Consider the following 18,369-nt stretch of genomic DNA (forward strand, 5'->3'; position numbering starts at 1 on the left):
CCTCCATTATTTGAATGTCAGCAGACAGCAAGAAGCCTCCCAGATCTCCAGATGCATTTGAGATATCAAAAAAGTACTTCAGAGTGTTGTTCAGCATGGGGGTGAGTAGTAAATGAAGGCTAATCATGTTTTGGGTGTACTATTCCGTTAACACCTTTGACTCTTAATAACATTCCTCCTGTCCCTGTTATGGTTATTGTATCAAAATATTTCCCAATCTTAGCTTTGAACCACTGCAGCTCCCCAGGCTTATCATGGGTCTCTTGTCCCTTTCTCTGACTAATACACTTTCTACTCTGTCTATCAGTTTTGATGGATGGCCATGTCCTATTTAGTTTGCAGTTGTGCCACTTCTGCTTTAACATTGTCAACAATTTTATCTCAGACCTCTGAGCTAAATCTCTGTTGACCAATTAGACACACACTGAAAAATCAGAGGTAAAATAAATACTATGCAGGCCACAACTTTAGTATATGTATATAAATGTTTCCTTCCATTTTACAAGTTTATGTTATTTAGTGGTTTATCATGTAAAATCTCAAAAAATATGCGTGGGGGGATTTTTAATGCATAACAATGGTCTCCCTCTGGAATTATCACACGTTTTGTTTCAATGTAGTGACATTTTTTTCAAAAAAGGTATAAAACAATCCATTGGAATTTGTTTCCAAATATGAAGACGTTTTACTTCCCATCCAGGCACCTTTTTCAATTCAAAATGTCAGAAATAGCCTTGAGTTCAAGGCTTTTTGGTCCAGTCTATAAAGCCTCAAACTAAACGCTATTTCTGATGTTTTTAATTGAAAAACCTTCCTGGATGGGAAGTAAAATGTCTTCAAACTTGGGGAAAAAAAGTCAAGTGGATTGTTTTATGTTTTTTTTAACTCTTTCGAATGACTATGGCCTGGATGACCGAGAATCTTCACCAGGATAGTGACATTTTGCATTTTTAGCCATACACTGCTTAGGAAGTAGTGAACCTGTCACTTTGAAATGCTAAAACTAAATGGCTATAAGATTGTAATGTTAATTTTAATCAAAGTATTTCTTTGCATGAACTATATGATTGGTATAGGACAGTCACAGAGCATCCAAGGGAAAAGTCCCAGCCAAGGTAGGTAAATACGTTTTAAAAAGATCCAGCTAAAGTTACACACAAAGCAATTCCAGTCTGACTAAACCATCTCTGCAGCGTTCAGAGGTAGCTCCTACCCAAACAGATATCCACATCGTGGCATTTCAGGTAAGTCAACCTGAAAACTTGGGAAATTCCAGATACAACCTGCTAACTTTTGGTTTTCTCTGATTCTTTTTCTTTTACACTGGCACTCAGACTTTACCTTTTTTTTCCACTTCTGCACATATTATGTACTTTGCATGTATTTCTGCATCGACAAAGTTGCTTTACCTGCATATGTTCAAACAAAGATAATATGTTTTTGATGGAATCTAAAGTTCTCTGGGTCACTCAACTTTTTTGAATATATTTTCAACCCCCTGGTAAAGATGCATGAAATGACTTCAAATAAATTTACTCCTCTGTATCTTTACTACAACCGTAGACTTAAGAATCTAATTTCTAACTCTTTATAGACCATCTTTGCATCTGTTTTTGTCTATATTTGCTTATCCGGCGTCATGTTTTTGTAAAAGTCTTCAGCGGCTATTTATCTTGGACAAGGGTTATCACACGGTAACAAAGACAAATCAACCCAGCAGTTTTTTTAATTGTGGGACCACTGTGCACATAATCCCTGCATCAGTTATGCTTATTTTTTGAAGGACTTTACAGTCCTCTAGTCCCCAGAGTGTAAACGGCATCCGGTTGATTTTCAGCACAATAAGTTGCATTTAAATTAACATGATTAAAATGGATAGGTACAAAAAAATATCTTGTAACTGAATCTCAAAGCCTTCAGTGCAAAAAACTGAAATCTAAATAAGTAATTTATCTTAAAATAAGTGTATTTTTTCTTGAATTGAAGAGGTAGGTGAAACACTTTGCCAATGGAATAGGACAACTTGCATTTAAAATAAGAAAAAACACTTCTTCTAATTTAAAGTGCATACTATCTAATTATCTTATTTAAAGAGTAAAAAATCTCATTGACAAATCATCTTATTAGCTACCCAAATTAAAGGTAAATATACTTATTTATGCCTTATTTTTACTTATTTCTATTTTTTTTTTTTGCAGTGCAAAAAAGCTTTATCAACATAATCTACACCGCAAAAACTATCTGAAATTAAGTAAAAATGTCTTAAATCAAGTGTATTTACCCTCAATTTGAGCAGGTAAATAAGATAGTTTGCCAATGGATTGAGTATTTTTACACATAAAATTAGTCAATTAAATAATATGCACTTGAAATAAGACAATGCAATTGATTTTTCTTATTTCAAATTACATTGTCTTGTTCCATTGGCAAAGTGTCTTATTTATTTCCTCAATTCAGGATAAAATGAACTTATTTTAAGAAAAAAATGACTTATTTAGATTTACATTTTTTGCAGTGTACATACCTGAAACAAGAGTGTTTCCTTAATTAATGTCCTGCTCAAATACTTCAAATAATATCCATCATATGTAAATATATACTTGTTTCAAATGCTGCATTAAGAATAATAGTCTCCATTTAATAGAGAGACTGTTTTACACTAAAGACATTTTTAAAGCATATTCAGGCATTAAGGAGATTAATACATTTATTCAATAGGTAGAAATAAAAGATATATATGTTACTGAGGCCTATTATATGTATTTATTAATAACTTACGTATGTTTGGTTATTTGTGACTTATTGTCTTCTTAATTGGTGGAAAAAGGCATGACAGATTCCCTTATGTTAGTCTCTCTTAAAAATGAGACTGACCAGAGAGCATGCCTATCAGGTCTTGTAAATGTATGTTTATCTTAGTATTAAAAAAATGGGGAATAACCAGTTAAATAATCAGAATTCAACAACTCAAATATTTATTTTGATTTTCACACATCTTTACCAGAGGGGGTGACACTTTGGGAAACTGCTGATATTTAGACACTGGTGCAATCCTCTGATTTCCAAAACAACCTGGACTGTCTTCCAGAAGCAAGGTTCATGAAATGTTTACAGTTGGATTTGTGCTTCAGTTTAATGTCAGTACAGACTCAGAAAATGTATTCCTCCTAATCTCGGTTCAAGGTGTGCATCGACCAGAGGCGGGCTCAGTCATTAGGAGGCAACCATCCTCTCCAGCCAGACCAGGTCAGCCTCCTGCTTAGCACGCTTACACACACAACTTGAACAGGTAGGTGTGGTGGGCTAGACAGAAGGAATGCAGGTAAACGTCAGCAGACTGCTGTATGTCTGACCCTAATGTTCACACCCATAACTCTGATATTTCACCCCCAGGGTCAGCACTAATACATCCACTGAGCGTCCCAGCTTACACTCCTCTCTACATAACTACTGTTTTCTTTCATCGGGAGCATCTTTCATTGTCATATTTTCATTTTACAAGAACCAAAGAGCAAAGTTAAATAGAGCTAGCGCTTGTATGCACGCCCACGCACATCCTTTTGTTTTGATAGCATTCTGTGGAGAAAAAATAATAATGCCTGCAACTTCCATCAAAGCAAAACAGCTGGGCTGCTTTTGAACTGAATCTCTCCTTCCTTTCCTCCGCACTTTCTTCTCTTCTATCTGTACTTTTCTCATGGCTGCAAACAGCTTTTAACAGAGCTCCGCCCGAACGAAATACACCAACGATCCAGTCAAACTCTGGTGAGTCTCTGAGGCATCAGTTCAGGAGTCCTTAACCACGCTAAAGCAGACGGGTCAGAGCAAGCAGGAGAGTTAATCAGAATAGAAAAGTTCAGGGTGAAATGTTTTACAAAGCTGTTTATATTTTTAATTACTGTAACACCATGATGTACCCAAATCAAAGCAGATGCTCAGATGTCATTGTTGCTACAAAGTAAACTGAATTAGTTGAACTGCTAAAAAGATTAATCCATCAGTCACTTAGATTCATTTTGATTAGATAAACCTCCTCCATCAGTGCTGTGATAACAATGTGATAACATCTATAGCAGTCTGTTGTCTGAACCAACCTTTGGATTATGACTTTTCATCTGCAAATATCTTTGCTGTTCAGCCCTGTTTGGCTATCATGCTGAGTTTTATGATTTAAATTAAAATATTTCTTAGTTTTGTAATAGGTCTAACGACAAAAATGATCAGAGGAATATTTTTATAATCTGCAGCTGCTTTAGATTCAAATAATAATTGAAATAAACTTGAACAGGACAGTTAGCAATTACATTTAAATTTTTTAATTGGGGAAAAAAATTAAAAGGTTTGATAGAATTTTTATTTTTTTTTTCAATTAAAACTGTATTTGTAGACGGGGAACGGTTAACAGGATATATTCTCAAACTTTGGTCTAAGAAATAAACAGAGGAATCATAATTTTAAAAGTTAAGATCAGATAATTCTTCTTGAAAAAAATAAACTAATCCCATGAGCATTCATTTGTTAATCCTTAGTCTATTAATTAAATTAGAAAGGCTTTTTTAAATTTTCTTTCATCCATTAGCAATGGGGTAATTTAATATTATACATTTGTATTTGTAACAAGAGTCTTCAGATAACGAAGTATTTAATATTCAGACATGGTGTTGCTATCAAAAGGTTTATTGAATGGGGTGGAGTTGATAGACCGAACTGGGGATGTAGGCAGGTTGGTGATAAAATCAGGCCGATGAGAATCCAATTAGAGCAAAGCAAGCACAGGAATACAGGTGAAGTTCTCACAGTCACTGGAACAGGCCTCAAGGAGGCGATCTGGCGGAGACTGACTGAGGCTTGATCCAGATCCTTCAAATTCTAGCTCCTGATTCCTTCACCTCTCATGGGATCAACATTGAGAAAACTATCCAGGGTAGGAAAGGAGGTCTGGACTAGACAGCCTCCAGCCTTAGTGGTGGTTAGGGACATCAGGAAGTCCCTAAGCTAACTGCATTGCCATGCTAACCACATGAAGCCTACTGCTTCTGGTAGTAGCTCCTTCCCAGCTGCCAGCACTATTCAGATTGTACAGATTATGTCAACCGCTGATGCACTTCCCTTGTAGCTTAGGTGTCCTTTCCAATTACATCAGGCTAGAGAGAGGCAGGTATTGATTGGCAGAGTAATAGCTGGGAGCAATGAGGGTGATTAAAAGAGAGACAGGTGCATCTGCCCACTCTGATTCACAGAGTGGAGCAAAACAGAGAGTTTCAAGCAGCCAGCCAGCCCGAAAAAACAAGCAACCCAGACAAAGCCTACATGACCATATCTGGAGCATTCTCTGTTAAAATTTGCCTTAGATAGAAATCTTCTTTTTATTTGTAGCTATAACTCCCTGCTGAGATTTAATTTGGGATTCACGTGTAACTAATGGAGTTGATAACAGGGACTGCTTTATAATTTAATGGCCATAATTCAGAGAGTTTCAAGCAGCCAGCCAGCCCGAAAACAAGCAACCCAGACAAAGGCTACATGACCATATCTGGAGCATTCTCTGTTAAAATTTGCCTTAGATAGAAATCTTCTTTTTATTTGTAGCTATAACTCCCTGCTGAGATTTAATTTGGGATTCACGTGTAACTAATGGAGTTGATAACAGGGACTGCTTTATAATTTAATGGCCATAATTCAGCTGTTCTTATTGCTCATAAAAGTTATTAAACATAGGCGGTAGTTGCTAGCCTTGTGTACTTTGGCAGTGAGGGTTCAGAGAGATGAAAGAAGCAGTGCCAAGTGGTCCAGTTGTGCACACAGTCTGCAACCATTGCAGCATATGGGTCCAATCTCTGAAAAAGCTCCACAAACCAGCCAAGGTGTGGCCCTCTTAGGAATGCGCCTCTGTTTTTCCTTCTGCGGAATGCAAAGCCATGAATCCCCTAAAATTAGACAGGCATATATCTGTTTAAATGACATCTGATTGTAGGGTCTGATTTATGAAAGGCAGGGTGAACAGAGTCATTCTTTTGGCTAAACCTTCAGCTGCTGAGCTCTTGACCTGTGCAGGAAGCAGCTATTAAGATTAGAGGATAACAATGCGATTTTACAAAATAAGATATTGATCCCTGGAGGCTGTGTCTTTAGGTGGAAGTCAAGAATTTTGAGGTGAACGTTAGCAAAGTGCCTCTGGAGTTTCCAAGATGGATGCTTTTTTTTTTACTTTGACTCTTCAGTGTCTGATTTATGAGCTAAAATGTTTTTTTCTCTTTAACTTTGGCACCTAGCAATTTAAAACAGATGCTAGATGTTGTTGCTTTAACTTATGATCTAAATTCAACTGCTAGTTATTATGAAACATGTCAGTGTGACAGCTAAAGAGGTGCATGAGGATATTTTGATAACTGCTGCTTCAACTAGGAAGAAATTCATACTCGCTGACCTTTTCCAAATTTTGTCAGGTTACAACTACAAGCATCAAACTACTTCATTGGGATTTTTTTTGTGATAAACACAGAGTACCTAGTAACACTTGAAAAGGGGGTTTTAGTCCAACTGTGATGTGGATAAAGGCAGTCAAATCAGATAAAACCAAAGGACATTTTTTGTGCAAAGCAAACTTTGCAAATAAAAGTAATAATATTAATTGAACTTTATTGATCTAAAATTGGAGAAATTTACCTTTGCATTTAACCCATCCCCTTGGGAAGCAGTGGGCTGCCATTTTGGGGCACCCAGGAAGCAGTGTGGGTCTCGCTAAGAGACCCAGAGTGGCAGTCGGTGGGAGTGGCGCTCAAACTCAGAACCTCAGGATTCCAAGCTCTATGCTCTAACCACTAGGCCGCCACTCCCCAATAAAGGGCCAATAAATCGGTCCCAACCTTCTGTCTATGCTGTGAAACATAATAATAGATAATAAATGCACCAGGCTACAAAAGATCAGGGCATAATCTTGTGGTGCAATGACCAAGTTAAACCCAGAACCATATTTAGTTAAGAAATTGTGGTATAATTTAAATAAAAATAACCTTTGAAGCTTTTTAAACATTTTGACTGAAGATGTGTAACGATGGTGGACACATTCCTCAAAACACTTGCAGAGGTTATTACAATAACACAGGCTGAATGAATGCAAAGATAAGCTACACTTAAAAAAATAAACATTAATATAATTTCAATGGGGTGTAACTTGATTTATAATGCAAAAATGAAGAGGTGTAAATGTGTTTTTAGGTGCTGTAGATGTTTTTTTGTCTGTCTTTTTGCAGTTCTTAACACTACAACACTTGCTAACACATAATGCTGATTCCGTAGATATAAAATACGCTCCAACCCAGGATGATGATCCTCACCTTTTGACCTCAGGGATCAGTGAAATAGTTTTGATTGAGGGAGTTGAACTAAATCCTTCAAAGCAGCAGTTTTAATAGAAAACAAAAACCAACCGTATTGTCTGGGGTGCTGTACCAGTTCTTTGACCAGCGGCAGATTAGCTTTATCTCTGCCGGCTATCTAAACTGTCCCTGGTTTGACATCGGCTCTATAATAATACGTCCACGCTTCACTGAGCTGCTGGCTGCTCTCTCTCGGGCCGCCTTTGTAAACAAAGGCCCTGAACACAAGCCGTCGCTGTATGGGAACCTCAAAGCAGACGCTGTGTTTGTGCAAGCTGCCTGACCTGGATTTTACTGGAGTGTGGAGTGATGGCTGTTTTTCTTTTTGACCTTTGGTGATCAATGATATTAATCATCTTTAAATAGTTTTTTGGCCGATTAAAGCTTGTATTTGTGTGTGGAAAAGTTTAAAAAATAAGCAGCATCTGCCATCTGATAGCTTGCTGCATTGATGCCTTTTTTGGTAAAAAGGAATCTAAAGGTTTATGCAATTAATTCTTTCATAACTAGTCAGAATATCAGGAATGCAGATATTCTGTTCATTTTTCAGATACTTACATATAAGATGATTACATATTAGATTTTATCTTATAACTTACATATAAGATAACATATAATTACATATAATTAAGAAATACTTACATTTCTTCTATAGTCTTAATATTTTAATATAGCAGAAATAAATTAGAAAAATAAACCAGCTAACATTGAGTATAATCTATTACTATAGCTCTGAATAAGAAATTGGAGACTTATATTACTCAAACTAATTAAAGTAACTTGTATTAAAATTTGAAAGCACACTCAAAAAATGTTAGTGTATAAGAAGTGTTACACTATATAAATTAAATAAATAATGAATAGATAAATAAATAAATAAAGCGTTACCTGGCCTGAGTTCTTTTATTTTATTATTAATAGAGGAAAAACAGTATGAAGTACTTCAATATTTCCACATCAAAGTAGGAGAAGAATTGTTTACTGTGACCCAGATCTTCTTGTGTCGCTTTTTTATAAACCAGATGAAGTAACTTTAGCTGTGGTTCCAAACTCTGTCTCCAAACATGGCATACGGTGATAATCATGACACTGTCATGAAACACTGGAACCAATAAAGACAAGAACATAAAAAGGCAGCTTAAGAAAGTCAGAGTTTTTGGACTATAGGAGGGAGAACTCAGAGAACCCATACAGAGAGATCATGCAGTTGTGATCTACTTTTAAAAATGTCATTAATCCCTATTTCAGTCTAACCAATATTGACATTTATATGATCAAGCCTGGATGTGGAATATTATGCCTGAAAAAGGCAATATGTAAAACAGTTCAATCTGACTGAAATGTTAGAACATGTGTGTAACTGTAACGACTCAGAACAGAGGGACCCAGTATTCAGGCAAGACAGACAGTGAAATAACTTTAACAGAGAACGGGGTAGATACCAGCCGGTCAGCTAGCAACAAGATGCGGCGGGGCTGCCCAGAGTTTCCTAGATGCTGCTCCCCGGAGAACATACAGGAGTCCGAAGCCAGGTCAGGCAAACAGATCAGAACAGTGATGAGAAATCGGACAGTTAAAAAAGTGAATAGAGTTAGTAATTAAGCCAGTCATCAGCACCAAGAACATGACAGTAACGGAAATTTCAAAACTCAATAAAAACAGTGAAGAAATTTCATATTAAATATTCTTTACCTTTTCTTAACCAGTAGGTATTCAGTGTCTGAATGCCTGCTGTTTGTTCAGTGCGCTGAACATCTTGTTACTTCTGTTAGGTTTATTCTTTATACATCACTTGTTACTTTGTTAGCCAGATTGGACAGAGTAGAAGGCTTTCCTTCACATGGTGGATGTCACTGTGTGTACGGAGGCCATCTAATGAGGACAGCCTTTGTGTCCTTAAAAATACACAGGATATGGGCACATCTTGGAGGCGGACTGATAAAGGAGAGCTATCTGTAATCCTGGGGTAAAGAAGCAAGATGCATAAAGGTCAGAGCATGGATGGCGTGTCAGTTTCTGATATGGACAGTTAAGCATCCACCTGATGCAACACATGGACTCATGGGGTATAAGAAGGAGGAGATGACTTTGTTTGGGGCTCAATCCTTGCTGGACGCTCGCTGACGTTTTTTGTGCCCACAGCTGTGCCAACCCTAAGCAATTTCTCTGTCCTGTAACGACCTAATCTGGAATAAACTCTGTTACTTTTTTACTCCTGTTTTATAGTCCTTTTTTATATGGTTTTACCCAGTTTGAGTTAAGAGTTGCAAATGACTTGCTCCCAGGTAAAGAACCGGTAGGGAAGTTTCGAGGCGCAGCCGCTTTCAGGGCGACCTAACTTCCATATTTAACACTTCACTGGAGATCACAGTATGCTACTCCTTGACGATTGGCTTTAAAACTGCTTTCTAATTGTCCCGTGCACAGCTTTCCCACGAAGGGACTGGCCGCCCTCTTCTTATGGTCGTCCCGATTGGTTTCCAGGAGCACGACGACCAGCAGGTAGCAAAGACTCAGATAAATGTTAAGGAAAGACTTCAATGCAGCATTCTTTCCAGAGTTAACCAAGCTTTCTGGATGTAGCCCCAACAGTTGCTGATGCATCAATGTTCTCTGCTGTACACTCAGATGTTAGTTATGCTGTTCCAGACTCAGGATATGCCTGGAGTGAGACAGACACACCTGAGATTCCAGGTAAGTAAATGCACCTCCTTTTGACCAGCATGCTCAAGTTTTGGTGTGTTTTGCACATTTTTTCTACAGCGCATTTCCACGCCTCATATCCAGCTGTGTTGCATTTGTAAACGCAGCAGGCTCATGTGACTGGTACAGTTCAGTATCTGCTGACCATGTATGTGTTGAATTGGCTCCATGTGTGAGAAGGCACATGCGAGCACTGCGTTTACATGCCGGCTGCGTGCCATATGAGGGGTTCTTTGAAATGCGCACAAGGAGAATGGGGCAGGATACTGATGCATGTGATAGTGATGTACTCTGAGGTGATAATTGTGCAAAGAAAGCCATTGTTTTCACTGGTATGGGATTGGTCATGAATGATTTCAGACCAATTGCAACCATGGAAACAAGTGCTTTTCCCACTAGTTTCCTCCACACTAACGGGTTTCATAACGTCCTCCTCTAGCTCGGGATCTCAGGCCTGATATCTCAGAGTATGAACGCTGGCTTTATAGCTTTGGACCATACCGTAAGTGTTCATGCATTTCTATTTGTTGGGCACTAACAAATCTCCAGGTTTTAGATTTCAGTAAATGGGTGGGGATAAGATATGTCTACAGTGCAAAAGTATTTATACCCTTGGACTTTTTCATCTCTCAACACATCATAACCAAAAACTTATTTTCTAAGTTTACAAGTACTCTAATAACTTTATTTTATTAGAGCTTTAAATCCACCCTCTTTATTCTTATAGCCTCTAAATAAAAATTAAATACATTAGGTTTTGCTCAAAAGTGGTATTTTGTTAAAGGAATAGTACACCCAAAACATGATTAGCCTTCATTTTCTACTCACCCCCATGCTGAACAACACTCTGGAGTACTTTTTTGATATCTCAAATGCATCTGGAGATCTGGGAGGCTTCTTGCTGTCTGCTGACATTCAAATAATGGAGGTCTATGGTGACCGAGACAGAAAGGTCCATAAAAGTCCACAAAAAACGTGTCAATATTCCTCCATACTGCTCGTCCAATGTATTCCAAGTGTCCTGAGTGGGTAGCATCCAGAATTTACTCGAAACGAAGTCATTTGGAATGTTTTTAGAGCATAAACAGTAGTGTATAGGATTTCCTGAAAGCGCGCACATGCGCGCTCACGACGCTACGGAAGCCGGCGGACCAAACCAGTGCATTCAGCTCGGCAAAGAACTCATGCTCTTCCTCAACACTGAAGTCCTCAGACATTTTTCTTTCATTGTTTCTTTCTTTGCACAGGTAAACAGCACATTTCTTCTTCTACGCTTGCATTATTGGCAGAGCAGACGCTGAATGCGCACTTTCATCTGGTTTGGTCTGCCGGCTTCCGTAGCGTCGTGAGCGCGCATGTGCGCGCTTTCAGGAAATCCTATACACTACTGTTTATGCTCTAAAAACATTCTAAATGACTTCGTTTCGAGTAAATTCTGGATGCTACCCACTCAGGACACTTGGAATACATTGGACGAGCAGTATGGAGGAATATTGACACGTTTTTTGTGGACTTTTATGGACCTTTCTGTCTCGGTCACCATAGACCTCCATTATTTGAATGTCAGCAGACAGCAAGAAGCCTCCCAGATCTCCAGATGCATTTGAGATATCAAAAAAGTACTCCAGAGTGTTGTTCAGCATGGGGGTGAGTAGAAAATGAAGGCTAATCATGTTTTGGGTGTACTATTCCTTTAATAGGATTCACCTGTATGTAAATTCTTAGTATACATAGATGTGTTTTTTGAGTATTAAAGAACAGTAAACACTTAAGACAATGTGTCGTGGAAAAATATCTCTGCAGATAAACCATATAAATTATAATGGTTACAGCACTGTGCGATAGAAATAACCTGCAAAAGGCGAGAATGTAGAGGAGGTTCACCTTCCAGTAGGATCACGACCCTAAACATGCAGCAAGAATTTCAGTGACATGGTCAAAGGTTTATTGTGGGAATTTCCAAAAATGTAAAAAAACACACACTCTCCACAATAAAAAAAAAAGCAAAAGAACAACCCTGTAACCCCTCCCAAGAGGGAACACCTATTAAACACGTGCAAGAGCATGCACAAGCCCTCGTGCACGCTCAGTGTAAAAGTTGCTGTTTGCATCGCTCATACAAGCGTACTTTCTTTTGGAAAGTAACTACGAGCACTAAGGACGGCCTTACATAAACATATCACCAGAATGATTGACTATTAGGAGGACCACTTAATTTGATGATCCACCCGGAAAAAAAACATCCTCCACTATACCTTAAAAGTTGAAGCAGTTTCATCTCTTAAAACGGCCCAGTCAAAATACAAACTTCAATACAGAGTTCAGCATTGAAATTTCTACTCCCCAGTCTGACTAACAGCAATTCTGCTAAGAAAAGTTAGCAAGGAGTTAATTCTCCACATTAAGCTGTTAAAGCAATGAGACCTGTAGCCGGAAGACATTGACAGGTGGTTCTGCAAACCTTTAACTTAATGTGCATTTGTATTCAGATGCTCTTGAGTAAAGTCAAGTGTAATCCAGCCTTCACACATATATAGACCACTTGTCTGTCATTTAATATCAGCATAAATGCAGCTTTTGTGGTGTTGTTTTGTAATATCAAAATACATGAGTATGATTTATTTGTTTTTGTAATGAAAACATATTTCAGAAAAATCATATCTCATTTTTTAACCCTAATAACTGAACCTCATGTTTTAAAATCCCAGTGATTTTCACTAAAGTCTGGTTATGATGTAAATAAAATGTGGAAAGGTTCAAGTGGCATGAATACTTTGGTAAGCATTGTAAAAGGAAAAAAAAGGTTTTTGTTTTCTTTTATTCAGAACCAGCTTTTGGTATTTGGATTATTTTTAATCTCGCCTTTATTTTTAATTCAAAGTATAAACAGAGCCAGGTTGCCTGTTTCTCTGTTTCTTTCCTAGTTGCTGCACAATACATAGATATTACAGTCGGGTTAATTTCCGTCTGAATGCACATGAAAGTAAAACTCAAAATACCTAAACTGCTCAGTAAAGGAAACCACATTTTATTTGTTTTACTGGCATGCCTTCACATTCAACAATATAACTGACTTGCTATATGGCGAGCTGACAAGACAAAAGGGCAGCAGGAAGCCCAAAATGTCATATATCATTTTTATTTTCTTTTTGAGGTCTGGAAAGCATTTCAAGCTGCTTTCATAAAAATACAATCATATCCTGCCAAAATAAACATTTAAAGAGAGTGGGGTGCTAGCTCCCCACTACGGTGTTTGTGTTTTCTTTGGTCCTAGTTTGTTCTTATTTGATAATGTCTTTATTTTTAGCGCCTCGGTCCTCTGATTTAGACGGCAGCCATAAAATGCCCCTGGATTTGCCGGAAGCTAAAGGTGAGAAACCACAGTGAACTCGCAGGAAGGATGGTCATGCAGCATTTAAGGTTTTCACTGTAAGATGTGTGAAAAAGTGATTAACCCTTTACAGGTTTCACTTTTTTTGGTTAGAGTTAAATATTTCAGATCATTAAACTTATGCTAATAGAAGAAAAAGATGACCTGAGTTAATGCAGAATACACTTTCATTTCAACTTTTTTTTTTTTATGGTGCAGAATTATTTTAAGCAAGAGTGTAAAAGCGACTCGGGAAGGCATAAATATTCGTCCCATGCAGATTTTTTTTTCTCCCTATTCTGAGTAAAAGTCAGAATAACTATAATGTTCATGTAGTGGGAAGCAGTGGTGGCCATAAACGAACCAATACGTAATTTTCTTCTTATAAAGTCAAAAATTGCCACAGAAAGCTTCTTTTTTTCCTTCAGCTGAAGTATAGACAGCGACTAGCAGACCTGCTAACAGGAACCTGTCCTGGCTTTGAGTTTTCATTGGTTTCATTTCCATTTTATGTTATTCTAGTTGTTTTTTGGTTATATTTTCTGACTTCTTATGTATTTTTTGTTGACCCTCTGTTGCCCCCTTGTGTCAGGCTTCTCCTAGCTCCCTTCTAGATTCATCCATCCACACCTGCTCCTGTTCAGCTCATTAGCCCAGTCTTTGTTCTGTCTTCCATTTATACTCTCCCTGTGCAGTTCCTCAGTGCTGTTTCCTCATCGTTTCTAGATCATCGTGTGTGTTTTCCCTAATGTCTTCTAGTTTTTGGTTTTCCGTATTATGTTAATTTTGGATCTTTGCCTCAGTTGCCACCCCTTTGAAAGCTTAAATCTGCAAGTTACTGTTCCAGCTTCTGTCTCTGCATTTGGGTCCTCCAAAACCTCCACTCAACTTAACAGAACCACTGCGATGGTTCTTAAGTTGCATTTTAAGACACTTTTTTAAACCAACTGTAATTAACCATCACTTGCATTTTAGTCATCCATTTACCAGGTTGGATCTAATTCTAGAGACTGGTTTACATTTTTCCTGTGTCTCCACGCAGTAAACTAACTGGCGTTTGTTTTTCCATAATTAAAAAAAGACTCTTCAAGGTCTCCTTGAAGTTTAACAAATCATTAATCTTCTTAAAATATGCCAATGTCAATTCTGGCTCTTTTTCTTAGGAAACTTGATTTGAATCCAAAAAAAATGATTAATGCCGTCTTATGTTTTTTTTTTCCCCAACTGCCTATAGTGGCTCTCGTTGTAGTTTGCTGGAGTCCTGAAGATGCCAGTGGTTGTTTCTTATTCCTGTTAATATATCTGTAAAATCCTAAATATTTATTAATTTCACAAGAATTGCCATAACCTTTAAACAGAGGGTTAGGTTGGTTGTTTTTGTAGGCGGTTTTTTGCCTTTGATAAATGAATAAATATTTTATTTACTAACATTTAACTGTATGATATTAAAAGTGATCGATGATCTGAAATCTTTAAATTGGACCTTAAAAGCAGAATAAAGAAACTTGTAAGGGTGAAACTTTTCACAGCTCTGTAGCTAAATGCTTCTGACCAAAACACAATGACTCCGGCATGTTTTATGAAGTCTTTCTTGCTACCTCGTGGCAGCAGTGTGCTAACATTTAGTTTATAAAATGTCATCCGTGCAGTGGAGCCACCAAATGCCTGGAGACCAGGAGCGACCCCCTATGAATCAGGTATGTTCGGTTGCACTGCTTCTCATTTGGACACATTGGCTGTAAACGCTCAGCCCTGTCAGTAAGTGCGATCCAAACCAAAGCTATCCAAGGAAAAGACTCTGGGTTTTGGCTGGGTCCATAATTGAAGGGGTGTTGCAGCGAAAGTCAGATGGCACAGTGTCTAAAGGCATGATGTTTGTGACTGGAAACATTTGGGATCACTCAAAGGAGGACGCCTACAAACCTTCATTGTAATTTTGTAAAAGTAGGCGTTGGAGCTGTCTTTGTTGTTGCTGAGTAGTGTTTTATTTTCGTGGCAAAAAACGCACTCCATTTTCCTGGATGATTAAAGGTTAAACTGGTTGTTTTCCATTCTTTTATCCCACATGAAGAAAATCAAGATAAAAAGGAGGAGATTAAATATTCTGTTGTATTTCAAACCGTAAACACAGTTTTTTTTTCTTGTCTTTTAGGTTTTAGCATGAGAGAGCAAGAGCCACCACCCAGAGCACCTGAACTCCCTGCATCACAGGGAGACCCAAGTATGTTCTTCTTAGTGAATCTAATTGCATCTTTAAATTTGCAAATTAGTATTTTTTTTCCTTCAGATCTATGACAAGCATTCAAGCATGCATCCAGCTTCAGTTATAGGAGGCCATACTGGACTTTTAAGTTTACACACCTGAGATTAATTGAATATTTAGTAGGTTTTCCTGCACTAAACCCTTTTCACCTCTTTAATCCATGCCCAGAGTTAAGCTTCTTAGCTTAGGTGAGAAATTTTAGCAAGTATAAGGTTAAAAACATGCCAGTTTTTATTTGCAAACCTTACCACAGCGTCTTCTTCTGTGAGGCAGACATACATGGAAATCATCTGTTTTTCAAAAACAGTTCAAGTTTTGCAGATGTAGAGCTGTGTTCAGAATAATGCTGCTTCCTATTGCGCTGCTTTCCACTATTAAATTTAACGCCATGTAGGAATATTGTTTCTATCACAATGTGTTTTGATCTTGTTCATGATGCTGGACTATTTTGTATTTAAGCACAGTTCTAGATGTAATTGAAGAACTTGTTAAATTACTTTAAATATGAGGTTTTCTTATATTTACTCATCTACGTTTGTTTGCAAACGATAAGCACATAGTTTTTATGCACTGAGCAAAACCAGTAGTTTTAATCTATTTTTTTTTTGTCTTTTCAAACTGTATTTAACAATCTGATTTCAATAGAATATGTGTTGTTTAAAATGTGCCCTATTTTTGTATGTTTTCTATAAATAATTGTGCCAATAATGTTCATTACTTAATGTTATCATCGTGTCCTTTTGATTTATCCTAAAGCTTTATTATCAGCTGAGCTTCTGTGGATGATAGTTCACTGCAGAAGTAATCTGTGGATCATTTCCTCTCTGCATAACCGCAGTCAAAAGGATTTTGTGAAAAAGGAAGGAAGTTCAGAAACAAACTTTAAAATTAGGGAGTTTCGTAGTCCAAAAACTCTCTTTGAAAATCTCCAACTGCGAGTCTGCCAGCTGACAAACTTGAAATACCAGTGATCTATTTGGAGCTTCTGCAAGGTCCAAACCAATGCCCTAATAAAGAATAATACTGTCCTTCGTCTTTTTAAAGTCAAACGGAAGTTTGTCTGAAAAATGTCTTGTGGATAGACGAGAGGTCGCATTATGGTTTGGATTGTTTTACTGGATTTGGAGCAGAACAGCTTTCCTTATTGGTTAGCGAATCTGAATTATGCCAGTAAGAAAAAAAAAAGATAACTACATTTCAAGACTTGCCATCAAACAAATGCAAGAGGCACAAAGTTAAATAGTTCTCTTTATCTTTAAACTCTTTATAAAGTTTTTTTTTGTTTGTTTTAAAGTCTTATATAAAAAGAAATTAAAAAAAGTAATGCCTATCCACCACAATTTAACTGCATGGTGTGTTACTTTTTTCCAGACTGTAAGGTCGATCTTGCGTTCCTGATGGATGGCAGCTGGAGCATCGGGAAGCGCCGTTTTAAGATTCAGAAAGATTTTCTGGCGGAGGTGGCTCAGGTCATCAACGTGGGCATGGCTGGACCCATGATGGGCATCATCCAATACGGGTAACCCTGCTGCTCTTTGTCTGGTTTTTTCTTCACATTTTAGGCTACAAAAATAAATAAAGTGACTTTTTGTTATTTTGTTTGAAGTGATGAACCTGTGACAGAGTTCAGTCTGAGGACCTACTCCAGCTCCAGGGATGTGAAGGCAGCTGTAGATAAGATCGTGCAGAAGGGTGGCTTGTCCAATGTGGGTGAGTTGCCCTACTGGTTGATACCAGCTGTGACAAATACAATCTCAAGAGCGCAAGTGAAAGGGTTTCAATTATCGCGTGGTTTTTACTACCCTGGCACATTTTCACATGGAAGGATAGAATTAAATCTAAATTTGCAGGGATTGCAGCGGGCTAAATTACAGTTCTCATCTACCAAGGCGTGTTTTTCTTCTGCTCTGACCAGAAAAGGTTATATCTTTACAAGCCTTTGGGGGTCAGCTCTCAAAAACTGCTGTTTTGTTGCTTTGATTTGGTGTTGCAGCAATCATCAGCTGGAGCTTGTTTCTCTCTGGGACCTGCTAAATTTTGCATGCTGATAGAAAGGCAGCTTTTTGGGGGTTTGCCCACAATCATACAACCCTGTGGGTAAATGTAAACAGCTCTGTAATCTAAAGCGGAGCCTCTCCTGCCACCGAGACTAACAAGACACTGACAAACTAAATGTAGGTTAGCACATTCTTCTGTAACAGTTAGATATTTTTGAACAGAGTACACTTGCTAGGTAGATGGAGGATTTCTTCACCTGTTTGTATACAACTCTGTCACATAAACAAAGTAGTTATATGGTGCCTTATACATGTAGTTATTCTTCAGAACTTTATTACATTTTGTCAGGATACAAACCAAAATTCTAAAAGATTTTGTTTAGGATTAAATGTTGAAAAATTAATGCATAATTGCATATAATATACAGTACTGAGCCCCTTAAAAAAATCTGATACTCCTAAATAAAATCTACTGCTACAAGTAATGCTATTAAAATTAAAGCAAGGATAGTTAACAAAGCAATTTTCCATGCTTTTAATAAAATATCTCCAACTCTGCTCTGCTCACAAAATCCTTTACCTGAGAAAACCGGCTAAGCCTGGTGGAAGGCCTCCCTATAAGAACCCAACGACTGCCCAATGTGCTTAAGTTTAAAA

At 37.7% G+C, this 18,369-nt stretch overlaps 1 protein-coding gene across 14 annotated transcripts in view; it reads left to right on the forward strand.

Moving 5' to 3' along the window:
- vit (vitrin) overlaps window positions 1-18,369 on the forward strand; it is a 37,218-nt gene that overhangs the window by 14,663 nt on the left and 4,186 nt on the right. The window contains exons 9-20 of one of the 14 annotated variants that reach the window (XM_015393211.1): window positions 1,077-1,115; window positions 1,194-1,244; window positions 3,184-3,246; window positions 3,712-3,765; window positions 9,807-9,881; window positions 9,963-10,073; window positions 10,522-10,584; window positions 13,390-13,452; window positions 15,102-15,149; window positions 15,605-15,673; window positions 17,087-17,234; window positions 17,322-17,425. In XM_015393211.1, the coding sequence (XP_015248697.1) occupies window positions 1,077-1,115; window positions 1,194-1,244; window positions 3,184-3,246; window positions 3,712-3,765; window positions 9,807-9,881; window positions 9,963-10,073; window positions 10,522-10,584; window positions 13,390-13,452; window positions 15,102-15,149; window positions 15,605-15,673; window positions 17,087-17,234; window positions 17,322-17,425 (888 nt within the window). The remainder of the gene's footprint in view (window positions 1-1,076; window positions 1,116-1,193; window positions 1,245-3,183; window positions 3,247-3,711; window positions 3,766-9,806; window positions 9,882-9,962; window positions 10,074-10,521; window positions 10,585-13,389; window positions 13,453-15,101; window positions 15,150-15,604; window positions 15,674-17,086; window positions 17,235-17,321; window positions 17,426-18,369) is intronic. The other 13 variants (XM_015393212.1, XM_015393215.1, XM_015393217.1 and 10 more) reach the window with 13 other exon arrangements.

This window comes from Cyprinodon variegatus, unplaced genomic scaffold, assembly GCF_000732505.1.
Source record: "Cyprinodon variegatus isolate N-32 unplaced genomic scaffold, C_variegatus-1.0 Scaffold630, whole genome shotgun sequence".
NCBI lineage: Eukaryota > Metazoa > Chordata > Actinopteri > Cyprinodontiformes > Cyprinodontidae > Cyprinodon > Cyprinodon variegatus.